We start from the raw sequence: 13,634 nt of genomic DNA, 5'->3' as shown, positions 1-13,634 counted from the left end.
GTATTTAGTGTATTTCCTCTGAGCAGTGTGTACAGTCTTTGGTGGTAAATGAGGTGGGAATATTGCCTAGTATTGTGTCTGTCTAAGTCTAGTACATAAAATCAAACAATGATACGTATTCCCAATTGTAGAAAGACTTAAGGAACATTCTTCTATGCTAATTAATTTATTTTGTCCTTGAACTTTCTGCTCCAAATGCAAGGCATCTTTCTTAACGGGTTCTTTAAGCTAAATACAAAACAACATTTGAACTTCCTGAAATAAAAACAAAATACTCAGCTAAACCAGGCATGTATGGAGAAGTAGCCCTAGGGATAAAGTGGATATTTGGACAAGAGGCAGGTTATTTCTGTACTTGTAGTTTTTTGGAAGGTGGTGTGAATATTTTAAGTGGTAAAAATAGCACCAGAGTCCCTGCAAAACAGAACTTAATATATAATAAAAGTTAGCATTTTTGTAGTTAGTGGCTAAAACTATGTGAGAATGTGAATGGCGATGTTATACACCAGCTTTACAAACAAAGTGCCTGGACTTTCTTAATGGTGTTATCTTTCCAATACAGATGAACACTCTTTGTGCATTTCATGAAAATTAAGAGCTATTGAACTCCGTCAGATATGAGTTTGCAAATGTGAATTTTCTTGGTGCTTAAAATTTTTGCAGTGCTAAATAGTGTCTCCTTGGCGTGCAGAGTTTAGCATGCGTTGGTTAATATACAGGCTTGGTGGTGTTTGGTTTTCTTATCAGTCCGCACAGTTAAATGTCTTTAAAATCTGCCTTGGAGCAGCTGGCTGGCAGCTGACGCTGCTGTTGGCACCACCCAGGTTTAACATGACATCACCAGGAGAAGTCCACCTCTGTGCTCAAGGAAGTTGATGTGGGAGCCTCGCTCTGTAAAGTGGAACGAAACTGCTGAGAACACAGAGGGCATGTAAAAATGGAATTCCTGAAAAAAATTGTTCCCACTGTTGCTCCTGGAGATGTTGTTCCGGATGTTGGGAGTACTGCCCGTGAAAGTTCTCCAAGGCTACTGAAGATGAGACGGGTCAGACTGTTTTCATTAGGACAGACAATAGATGAAGACGAGGAGACACATGTTTTACATCCTGAATACTGTATGTATCCATGTCATCAACCTGGTGAAAGCTGATTGCTAAGCTCTTTCTTCTGATCATGATTATTTTGCTAAATAGACAAATTTGATTATAAAAGGCCTTTTTGTCAAAGTTCTTATGATAATGGTGTTTTGAGCTTTAGAACTACTTTATCATTGACACATTATCCTTTGTTAGTGACCTATGTGGAAGCAATTTTTCAGGATTTCTAATTTCACTATTTCTTCTTGTCTTTGCATGCCTGTGTGACTTTTTTTCCTCCTCTTTCTGGGATAAGAATCTGTTTAAGTTGTTAAACTGTAATGTATGTAAAATTAGGCACTAAGTTGTCTAGACAGAAGCATGCTACACAGAGATCTGTGACTGCAGTGCAAGGTGTGAGTTTTGTGTCATCTTCTCTTTCCCTGCTTTTCTGGTCCCCTACGTTTTCAGAGACTTTCCTTTTAAGAGGTTTTTTGTCTTGAGACAGTGTAAATTTCCCTTTTTTAGTGTTATGAAGATTGCATGTTTTTAGTAAACATAGTATGTAAATAAGTCAAGTAAGAAATGGATATTGTATAGAGAATTTTTAACCTTAAGAACATGGGTAAGGTTGCTTATATGATTTCTTTTTTTAAAATTTTTTTACTATGTGTTAGTGGCTAAATATTACAGTGTATTGTGGTAATAAAAAGTAGAATTAGTTCATGTTCCTTTTTCAGATAGTACAGCTGGGTGGTAATGGAAAATTCAGTTTTACTTTTTTTTTTCTTTTTGCCTTCAGCTAAAATAGTGCAGCCTTGAGCCTTTATGGTCTTGGATTCTGCTGGCTGTCAGATGCAGTTTTTGCCCTTTGCTATGTGGTTGGATATTTTCAAGAATTAGCATGGCTTTTAAATTTTTTTCCTTACCTGCAGTTTTTTTCCTTTCTGTGTGCAATGGTGGGAGATGGAGACATTCATCCATCTTACTGGGTGATGAAGTTACAGCCTTAGGGAATTAAGCTTGTGCTGGTGGGAGAAAAAGATTTCCTTGGAAAGACTTCTCTTAGCCTTTCTGATTGTAACGTGAACCACTTTTTTCAGTACATCAGGTTGAATAAGATGGGCAGCTGAGTAGAGCAGGGACAGTTCTGTTTTGTTAAACAAGTTGTTCCTGTGCACAGCAAGTTACAAGTTAACATTGTAATGCTATGGATTATTAAAGGCTGCCTACAGAAAAAAGTCTGTTCAGGCTGCCTATATGCTTGAAAACTGATCAGAAGCCCATGGTGTCTGATGGCGAAGGTTTTTTAGCCTCATTTAACTTGGAATGCTGTACAACAGCCCTGGAGTTTACAGTTGGATATCACTGTGAATTTAATATCTCCGCAGGTATATCTCATCAATTCTGCTTTATGCTCTATTCTCATTTCTTTATAGCTCTCAATTTAATTAAGATTTTATTCCAAATGTTTTAATTTCAGAAAAAATAGAATTGTCTTTGTGTCAGGTTAAAAGAAAATGCTATAGGCTGATTGAATTTTGTAGACAAAACAGATACATTCATCTTTGTTCAGTGTTTTGTTGATCGCTCAAGCAAATGAGGATAATAAACACAGAATACACTAGTCTTACTGTTAAAGATTAATTTTCCTCTCTTGCACATGAAATATGCGCCAAATGGTGACTATTAGGAGTAATTTTGTGGAAACCAGCAGTGCCTGACTAATATCGCTTAATAGTGTGATGTCATCATTTACGAAATGAAGACTTATCGTCTGTTCTGGGATCATGCTTTTACAATAGCAGATAGTAGCTGAATCCTCTTTAAATTATCTGCTTATTTCTATTTTTGTGTCTTGGTAATGGAATGAACTACTCTGTTGGAATAGAGCAAAAGAACTACTGTGTTTACCAGTTGGGTATGCTACGGGAGGCAGGTGCTGACCAAACAGGTAATAAAACAATAGAATTATTTGAAAAAACATTGTAAGTGTTTACTTGCATAATGTTGTGGTGCAACATTATGCAGATGTGGTGTTAATGCACCACAGAATTTAATATAATGAAGCTGTTGAGGAGCTCAATAGTTTTTTAAAGCTAAGGTGGTTTGTCCTAATAATATGTTTAAATTTGAGAGTGAGTGGGGCTTAGGTTTTTTTTTCTTTTTACTTTCTGTTCCTTATTGCTGCTGTTTAAGAAATTTTTTTGTTTTGGTGAGAATTTAGGTAGAATACTGAGCCTGACAATTGTTTTTAAGTATAAACGTATTTTAGAAGTTCTCAAACAGACCAAGTAAAAAAAACTATTCCTGGCATCAAAATCATAAAAGTATTATTTTTATAATACCACCTATTTGGGTTTGCATCTAACTGACCTAAAAATTTTGGTTTTGCTTGTTACTAAAATATTTATTATATTGCCTTTCAAAATACTTAGTATATACTTTGTTTTGGAGCTGAAAATAGGGCCTTACAAATATGTGCTCTGTGATAAATCTTTTAAAATATGCAGTTTCCATGAGAATGGTTTCAAGTGTATTTTAGAAATCTTGTCAGAACTGTCTTTTTATAAGATTAGTAGAATTGTAGAAGAAAACCACAACTGACTTGTTGAAGTATTTGTATATGGCTGTATGCATCACAACGCTTAATAGAGGTTAGTAAAAGAACAGGCAGTTTTTTAAAATTTGTTCTAGCAATTAAGAGTTGGTATGTTCTCAGTTTTAAATTCTTTTTCAAAAAATCTACAATCCAAACAAAACACGCAAAGGTGAGCATGGAAGATTCAGATTGTGGCATTAAAGAAGGGAAACGCCACAACTGCCGTGTGTGAGCTGGCAAATGGCAGGTGTACCTGTGGTGTGTGAAAATGTGCCCTCCTGTTGCAGCTCTGTGCTTTGGTTGTGTTACAATGCAGGGTAGCTACTACTGTGGAACTGTCTTAATGGCCAGCTCTGTAAGTCAAATCTGCAAGAACTGTAGAAGAGATGTTAATTTTACCAGTAATGTGAGTATTCTCACTGCTCACAGTGCCCGTGTTATTTCTGTGTATGGAAAACCTGCTTCCCTTCAAGTGCTTCTGCTAGGACAGCAAAAATAACCAACAGGAATGTGTTCTTTGGTGGTAAAGAAATGAGTAATGGAGCTGTAGCTGCCTCAGAGGGTTGGCAGCAGGGGCTGGATACACAGAAAGTACCTGTAAGCGCTGTGTGCCTATAATACCAGCAGCTCTGCAGGGCATATTCAGCTCCCAGTTGCATCTCTAATCAGCCCTGTACAGCAAAGGATGACCGGGGATGTGATGTTTATATGTGAAATAAAAGTCAGTTTCTGTACCCAAGTACAGAGTTTTGATTAGAAAAGACTGGAGGGCTTGGTGGGCAACTAAGTACCATGGCTTCCCCCCACAATCTCTGCTCACTTGCATTTAAAGACTGCTCCATAATACTGTTTGGGATCCAGAATACTATTTACATAAAAATCTCTAACCCTCTCTCCTTGTTTTCTTATCACTGCAGATAACATTGTTTTTGCTTGAGTAATGCCCCAGGAAATTGTTCTATGTATATTTTCCATAAGAAATAGTAGATGAACCTCTCCTAAGGGCCTTTGGAATCTGTGCTTAAAGCTCTTTGCAACAGAAGGTAGGGAAAGGAGATTTTGGTTCGGTTTTTGAGTGCGGTTTTACAAGCGGATCAGGCTGCTCTAACAGTTTGCTGTCAATGAAAAGGGCAATCTCACTCACAGCTGTGCAGCCTTCCCCATCTCCTCTTGGGTTCTGGTGTGGCTTTTCCCTGAGCTGATTAATTTCACAAAGCCATCGGAAAATGTTCTCATATTTTTGGGGCAGTTTCTGAAATGAATCGGCAAGGGGAATCAACTTGCTGAAAGGGCCTTCTGGGTCAGTAGAAGGGACAGTAGTAGATGTCTTACCAAAAGTAGCAGTCACCTTCTGGATATGCTCTGTTTTAATTGATTTGTGGGAAATGAGCTCTTCAATATTTTAGATAAATGGAAAAACAAGCATCTCTCCAGAATTTTATTTTAAGTGCAGGGATGATATGTTTTATTATTACTGCTTATAAGCAGATAAAATGACCACTGGGTAAATGTTTCTTAAGGAAGGCATTAGCTTAACATGGAGTCAATAAAGAACTGAAGTAAGGTCCAGAAAGTCTTTTTAAAAGTAAGCTCAAGTGGAAAGAGAGTATGCCTCTGACTTGTGTATTTTACCATTAATACAGAAAATCGACTATAGTTGTGTTTAATTGTCTAAGAGACGTCTCAAATATAATTTTTGACTTTATTTTTTTGAAGATCTGTTTTTTTAAAATTGCGTACTTGACTAATATACTTCTGCTGTAGTTGTCTCAGGGTTTCATCTGTAGAATATATGCAGAAATTTACAGTGAATATACTTTAGTCAAGTGGTGAAGTAATTGTAATGTAGTGCTTCATACAAGGTGTGTATCAGTACAAATCAAAGGTGGATCTAGAAGAAGTATTTCTTCATCCTCAACAGCTACTCATGTGGGGTATATTTATATAAATGTGTGGAGTATATGTATATAGTCAGGAGGTAATTCACTTGTTTTCTTCTGACACATGGTGAAGAGAATGTACCAATTTTTTTATTGCTATTGGTCACTTAATAGATTATCTTTGTATCGCATTTGCAGGGTCTGTTTTTATGCATCTTCTGGACTTCAAGCACTTAAAAGGTTTTCTCAGGCATAAGAATGCTAGTACAAGCTTTCATGTGACAGCTGAATCAATGTAATGGCTCAGTGTTGTGAACAGGAGATGGGACCCTTCCACCTGTGTAATTGTCTTGTATATTAATTTTTGGTATTCCTGTTGCATATCTGTCTTTGGTGAGACTATTCAACTTGCTAAACCAAGAGGAAACTCCCCCTTTCCTCCCAGTACCAGTGGACAGGCAGCAAACTGGAACACTGTGAAAAATAACCAACAGCAAATTTAGGAAGTGAATGTCAGTAAACCTGCCGTTTGGACTTTGTTTTTCTGTTCTTTTTGACTTTCTGTCCTGCAGATTGTAAAGTGAAAAGTAAGAAGTAATAAAATCTCTAGTTTATTAATGGGAAAAAAATAAAGGTGAAATTGGACAATATTTAGCTGCAAATATTCTTTGAAATGTTACCTTTAGGCTAATTCTTTGAAATAATGCAGATGAAATTTAGTGGGAGGATTGTAAATAAAGGAAACATCTCTTGAGCTTTCCAATCTACAATTATTTTTACGGTAGTTGTGAGAGGGACAAAATAATGCTTTTAACTTGAAGGAGCGGGGAGAGACATGATACATGTAGGGGATGTGAGAAAATTTAACATAGACAGAAAAACAAGCAAGTTTTCAGGGGATTCTACGAAAGCTGATTAAGGAGAGTTGTGAAGTGCTGAAGTCAACAAGATGTGGACAAACTTGTTGCAAAAATAGTATCTGCTACTGTAAAACTGTTCTATGATATACTGGAAATACAAGAACAAAAATACTCTTTTAAATTCTTTGTGTCTAAGGTGTCCACAGGCCTTGAAAGTGACATTTTGAGAGGGAGAGAAGAGTTTAGCATGTTGTTCCTTTTTGATTTATACTGTAAATATCTTGTACATAGAACAGATTTTAAAACTTAACCTGCTATCAATTATGTCTGTTAGTGATCTCAAGGTAGAGTATGTAAAAGGCTGGACAGCATGTAAAGTAAAAGTATCAGCTTATTTTTAAGGAGCTGTTTTCCTTAAGGTAAAGAACTGTTATCCTTTAAAACATTAAAATTGATCTATGGGCTGAAAAATCCCAACTAATATCCTCCTAATGCTCATGAATGTATTTGAAAGGTCAGTATAGTATTTACTAGCAGGATTAATTCAGCAACTGCGTATGAAGATGCCATGCTCGTGATACCAGCAATTCAGATTAAAGTTACAGAAAGATTAGAACTGGAACATTGTTAAATAGTTTTTAATTTTTCACTTGAAAAATAAGTCTGTGTTTCAAATGGAAAAGTTTTAGTTTGTAGGTGATCAGATGAGTCTTAGTCTCCTTTAGGGGTGATTTTTCTATTTCTAATGAAAATGTGAATTTTAAGTGGAAAAGTCAGGACATTTTTCAGTAATTTATATTCTTGATGACTGTTGGTAGTTTCTGTTGGCTGCATTTGCTAATTGTTTCATGTCTTGGTTTGTAAGCTTCTATGTTTCTAGTTGCTTTTGTTCTAAGCTCTTCAATAACAGGATGATTCTTACCCTGTGAGTTCTAACTTCGTATGTGTTCCTGTATTATGGGGATCCAAACTGAGGGAAAAAGAATTTCAACTACTTCCTCGTAATCAAGGGCTACTTTGGAAAGCCTTTCCACTTTCAGTAAATGTCATTCTTTGTGTGTGTAACTTAGCATTGAATAGCCTCTAGCTGCTCTTCAGGTAAGAATATGTTCTCTCAGGTAGTAAATGTTATTGAAGAATAGCTGTGATTTGGGAAGTAGCGTTAGCAGCGTTGGTTGTTTTACTTGACATGCATCTTGTTCTCCAGCCAGGTTCTAAAAGGTCCCATCAAGCAAAGACCCATCCTCCCAGACAGGAAGATTCTTTGCTCATGCTTGTAAATTTTTGATGTTTGTATTTATTTACAAAAGAAAGATTTTGTTATGAGAAATCCAAATGCACTATGTTTTGAAGAGACAGGTAAAACTTTCAGAAAGCCATGTAACTTTAGCAGTGGTAACTTTGGAAGAGATTAGGTTTCTGTCTGCAGCAGTTTTTCATTACATGTTCTGGATGTTCAGGACTTGGTGTATCCTCCCTTCATGAGCTGTGCAATATGCCTCATAGGGAGATACTACATAAATACTGATAGTTCTTTAGCTGATTAGTACCAGTGAGATCTGTAGTGACAGACATGTTCTGTACCGTGATTTCCTGGGAGGCTTTCAATGCTCATTGACAAGACCAGTGTGGCAATATAAGCTTCAGGTACTCTAACATCATGATGCTGTTGCACAGTCATATTAGAGACTGACTCAAAACTGGTGATGCTTGGCATCTCTTAAAAGTGCACTGGTGTGAGCTCTGTCTCAGTTACTTCTTTGAGAGGATGACTTGCTGAAGGAAGGATGTTTTTAATCTCAAAGTATTTTCTAACTTAAAACAGGAAAACCAGTAAGTAATACATAGAAAAGAAATTTAAAACTTTTATAAAAATACTGTATTTATCTAGTATGTTGATTTCAGGGTATTAGAGTTAGTTTAAAACAGTTTTTTCTTTGTTGATTGGGGTTTCCTAAATCCCTGTTTCATGGAAGGAGCCATGCAGAACAGAGTAGGTTAATCTGCCCAGATGTTGAGGAAGTTATACCATAGATGTTTATAGGTACATTGTATGTTTGGATAATTAACATGTTCATATCAGTTACTGGGAGAAATGAACACTATGCAAATGCTCTATCAATAGATAATGACTGACAAACAGGGAGAGCCAGTTGAATGAATGGAAAAAGCTAAAGCATATTGTCCACTTTATGTGAACATGTTTTTACCGCCAGATTTCAGTTCTTCATTTTTCATTAATTAGTAGGGCTTGCAGTGGCGTGACACCATCCCTTTTGTTTGATGTGCTGTGCTGGATGCAGGTGTGTGGATGCAGAGCTGCCTGATGTGGTTCATGTGGAGCTCTGGGCTTCGCAGCTGCTGCCCCGTGTGCAGCTGCTGGCAGAGGCTATTTTGTAGTCCCCCAGCTAAGGCACTTTAAGGAACTCTATGTTGTGGGCTATTTGCACAACTTCCAGACACATGTGGCCTTGTAAAGTTTTAGTGTGTGTTAGGTGTTTAGTATCTAACTGTTGCATTTAGCTGCCCTTGGGTTTGTTACTACTTCTGGTTCTCTCCCTTTCTGATATTTGTATTTCTTTTCTTGCTTTTCTTTAGTGTAACAGCATGCTTGCTCAAGATAAAGGTTCAGAAATGACACTCATATGAATGCTGTTATTTCTGATTTGCAAAGCAATGTGTATTTTACCTTTTGACTACCTTTTTAAATCTTAAAAGCATTTCTATTTTGTTGCTACGAGAATATCTGTTGTTTCCTAGAGATGGGAAAGCTGCAAAATTCAGCATTAAAAGCGCTTAAGTGTTTAAATCGTGGTAACTAAAGCACTAAAAAAGGCTTTTGCAAATATTTACTGGCTTTGGAATGAAGAAATATGCTAGTTTGGTTCTGCTCTGAAGAATGCCATGTTAGTGTAATTACTACATTTATTTCTGGTATTGGGTGGTGGAGCTCCATATGCTCCTGCCCTGTGTAACTGAAACATCAGGAAAGGCAATTTCAGGAGTTGAAACCTCAAGAGAAAATTGGCTGTCCATGCCTTGCCCCTTCTTGCTTTCCTTTTCCTGACTCTTAAGTACAGCTGTCCAAGTCCTTATACTATGTGTGCAGAGCTGCCACCTACATAGGGATTTAAGCCATGGTGGAGTAAGTTAGTAAGCTTATGATTGTAAGGAGGTTTTGTAGAGACACCTGTAGTAGTTCCCTCTTGTAACTGCTGTTCCTCATCCCTCTGCCTGCTATTGGTGCCCTGTGGCAGAGGTGGCTGAACCAGACATACATCTGCATTTTGCAGGGCTCCATAGTACTTTAGTGTATGAACAGGAATGGACTGCGGTGACAGTGGCTCAGGAGCAAACATTCAGCTTTGCTTATGGCAGAGGGAGGAAGGCAGGAATTCACCTCTAGGCACAGGGCGAGCTCATACACAAGGATCTTCAGCTGCTGTGTGAGTTTAGTGGTAATCTGCATCCAAGAATATTTTCTGCCCAAGTACTGTTGTGCTCATGAGGCTTAACATATTGCGGCTTCTATGCTGAGTTTATCCCTATAGGTAACTCTTTCCTTTAAGTTTTTCTTCTTTGACGTTTTCCCAGATGCATCAAACTCTCAGTGGTTTCCCCCCGCCGGTGCTCTCTGTAGGGATAGAATAACTGATCCTTACATAATGCAAATATGATGTTTCCCGTAAAAGTGGCACAGACATCCAGCAGCTTGGGAGGAACAACAAAAATAGAAACATAACTGATTTGTAGCAGTTGTCTTGAGGCCTTGTAGGGTAACAGAGTTAAGCCTTTCCTTTCTCTATCCATTTAAATGCCCAGCAACTAAGCAGGGATTTTCTGTGTAGCTCCGTAACTGTTTCCAGGTTCTGTTTAAAAGGTTGGTGAAAACCAAGGGCTGGATCCCCAGACCCAGCACGTCGGTATGTTAGTGCTGAAGCACAGTGAGGAGACTGACACGGTACAGGATTGGACCTTAAGGCTGTTATTTCAGGTTGTCTGACATAGAACCATCCTAGTTGGGCTTTAAACTTTTATTTGCTGTCATTGAAGATGGAAGTTTAGCATCTTAGAAGGGTGTAAATCACTCTGTTTTCTAAAATTTTAATTACTGGGCTGCTTGTGACGTTTGAGAAACTTGGACTTGTCAGACTTATGAGATATGATAGCAGCTTTAGGCTTGTGTATCATTTTACTGGGCTCGTTTCCTCTTGGAGGAGGGAGATTGGTTAACCATCATCTCAGAGCTGCCTATTGCGGTTTTCGAAATGTTTCACCTTTATATTACTGATTTGTTTCCTTGTAGTCTTACGATGTTTGCTGATCTGGAAAGCTAGATTTTCAGGAAGGGCCAGTTATTTGTTTAGTATAAGTTCTTAAAAAATTCTTACAGCTGTTGTTAAACTACCTTGAAAATGATTTTTCAGGATTTAATTACTCTTTCTTGAAGGTTGTAGGGGATTCTTTCTGTTTCTTTTTTTTCTTTTACAGCAGACTTACTATTCAATCTAGATACTGTTAATGAAAAGTTAAATATTAACTGTAGCCTCTTTGATCTTATTCAAAGACTGTGTTCTGCAAGAAAGCTGTGAATCTTCAGTGTCCTTCCAGAACTATCTGGAAAATTCATAATTTACTTTAAATGGGAAATATTATTTGTAGTTCTTTGCGTGAATGCATTTTCTGTCAGTCTGTATCATCCTGAAGATGAATGTAGTAGGTCTGAAAACTGTAAAGAAACTTCTGGAAGCAAGAGTAGCTGCATGTTTTTTGTAACTGAAAGTGCCTTTAGCTGTGGTTTTTAAATTGAGTGTTAATGCCAGAATGATTTGTTCAAAATAATCTAAATTATTTTGTAGAGGGATAAGTAGAAAAATCATATTCTGTTATATTGGCTATTCCAATAGAGAAAAGCAAGAGCTGCACTGGGGGTTTGAGGAAGGGGAGGTAGTGTGTTATGAATATGCTCCTAGGGAAATGAAACTGTTGTAAAACTGGGGAATAACACTTCAAATGAAGAGGGGGAAAAAAAAAGGAAATGAAGCTAAAAATCTGTCATGCTCCCTGTGAAAAACAAATTAATGACTTATAAGGTGTTATTTCTTTGTCATTTGAAAGCAAACTCTTTGAAGTTAAATATTGCTCTTTTAAGATAATATATACAGCAGTATCTTCAGTCATGAAGCCCCCCTTACCTTTTCAGTCTGTAGAGGTGAAGCAAAAACAACATTGTGTGAATCATACTAATTTTTTTTGGTCTTGCATATCAGTGTTTGCCACAGGCCAGATCTCTGGCAGTTACTGAAGCAGCAGTTATTATGCATATGGCACTTATTTTGTGTACATTGTTCAAAATAGTTGCCAGCAATGTCTTTGGGCAGCTCCTAGAAAATGGCATGATGTTACTTGAATTAAAGCAAAGCTGTGCAAATAGCCTTTGCATACACATTGGTGGTAAAGGTATTGATTCTACTACGGATAACGATCCTTTTAGAAATGTTTTTATTAAATACCTAATTCTACAAATAAAGTTCTGTTATCTGTATTATCTACAGTGCGATAGTTTTTGATCTCTTACATTGCTTTGGTCCTTTAGCTATTAAAACGCTCAAGGCAAATCTTAACCTGTTGTGTGACTGGACTTGCTGTACATGTGCTGAATATTCCATCTAAAAGATCTGTGTTGAAGTGCTGAATGGACTTTGCTTGTACAGGTCAAGCATGCTATGGATGAATGGTACCACAAATGGACAGTCCTCCACTTCCTGGAGCAGCTGGGCTTACGGTGTGTGGATCTTGTATCCGTCTATTTGCAGCCTGGAGTCTGCTGACGTAGGTCACTGAAGCAGCTTGAGCAATTTGCTTCCAGACATCCTCTTTTCTAAGAGTTTTTCATATCTGAGCAGAAAGCATGGTGTGGACTGGGCACATGGATTAATAATTTTTAACATCATTTTAGTGGAGTACAAAAGGTTGCATCTGCAGATTGAGCACTTCCGCTTTACTGCATTTACAGTCCAATTCTTGTCATGTTCTTTTAAGAGCTTACTGATACCAGTGTGCTTATTCATGCCTACCTCATCTTGACTCTTGAAAAAGATAGACATCATGGTAGTCTGCTCCCTTTAGAAGTGAAATTGATCCAGAATCAAAAGGCATGCAAATACTGGGATCAGTATATAATCTGTGTATTTATTGGAATTGTGTAATGTTCAGCCTACTAATAAAAGTATGCACAAATCCTCAATTTCATATTTTCTTTTTGGATTTTTTTCTTACATGAACCAGCTCCAGATCAAAGCTATTTGCTTATATTTAAATGCAAGTGCTTTATTTTCCATTTTATCTAAAATAGTAAAATATTAATCTTATGACTTCTCTTAAGACTTCTCTTGTAAGTACTCAAAGTGATAGGTATTTTTAGTGGTCATACTTGTTGCTCTCCATTTTAGACACAGTGTACTTTCCAGAAGACTGTTTCATTTTCCTCTCTGTGAATGAGGAACTGGAAAAAATCCATGCTGTAAATGACATTTTTCTAACACAGTTCTAGAAATACAAGGTAGTGATATCTTGTAACTCTGCACGATGAGTTTTGTTGGGTTCTTCTCAATGAATTGTGATTGTCCAAGGTTCAGAGGCTTGTGATCCATAGTTTTTCTTTCCTGCGTTTACTATTCTTGTTTTGATTAAAAATAAATGGTTACATTTTAAACTTTGTGGTTTATACCAGAATCTTCTTTTTATTCTAGTATTTGGTAGGTTGTTTAATTAACTCATTTCAAAGGAAAACCGCAACCCAAAAAGTCTGATACGGGAGTAATTGTTATCCATACACCTTTGCTTATAAAAGCAGTTAAATTGAGCTGTGAGGAAGAAGAAATGTTATAAGGCTTGTGCACAGTTGTACAGTAAGATAACTCTTATGACACTGATGCTTGTATGATAGGTCTAAGATACTGACAGATCCATTACTTCACATGTTAAATGGATTTGGACTGATAATTTGTTTTCTTCTTTCTTGGGGGAAAGGGAGGGCTGTGAAAATATTTGGTATAAACCATTTTTAAATTTAATTAATTAGTGATGTTCATTTAATCAAAGTTGCTATGTGTGTGCATGTATGTATGAGAGCACACATATTCATGTAGTATTAAAAGAACATTTTTCTTTCCAAAATATTTTTGTTCCTAATATTATATATTCCCAGTCTTAA

The 13,634-nt window shown here is 37.0% G+C and overlaps 1 protein-coding gene across 13 annotated transcripts in view; it reads left to right on the top strand.

Annotated features, from left to right (window-relative positions):
- Nucleotides 1–13,634, top strand: part of FRYL (FRY like transcription coactivator) — a 171,242-nt gene that overhangs the window by 32,042 nt on the left and 125,566 nt on the right. For 3 of the 13 annotated variants that reach the window (XM_032110474.1, XM_032110466.1, XM_032110465.1), the window contains exon 1: nt 924–1,115. The exons of 4 other annotated variants lie outside the window; for them this stretch is intronic. In XM_032110474.1, the coding sequence (XP_031966365.1) occupies nt 938–1,115 (178 nt within the window). In that variant the 5' untranslated portion in view covers nt 924–937. Of the gene's footprint in view, nt 1–921; nt 1,116–13,634 lie in introns of those variants that run through there. 6 more of the 13 variants (XM_032110461.1, XM_032110460.1, XM_032110473.1 and 3 more) reach the window with 3 other exon arrangements.

Source organism: Corvus moneduloides, chromosome 5 (assembly GCF_009650955.1).
Source record: "Corvus moneduloides isolate bCorMon1 chromosome 5, bCorMon1.pri, whole genome shotgun sequence".
Taxonomy (NCBI): domain Eukaryota; kingdom Metazoa; phylum Chordata; class Aves; order Passeriformes; family Corvidae; genus Corvus; species Corvus moneduloides.
Note: the sequence above shows the minus strand (reverse complement) of the source record. Positions and strands in the feature narration are given on the sequence as shown.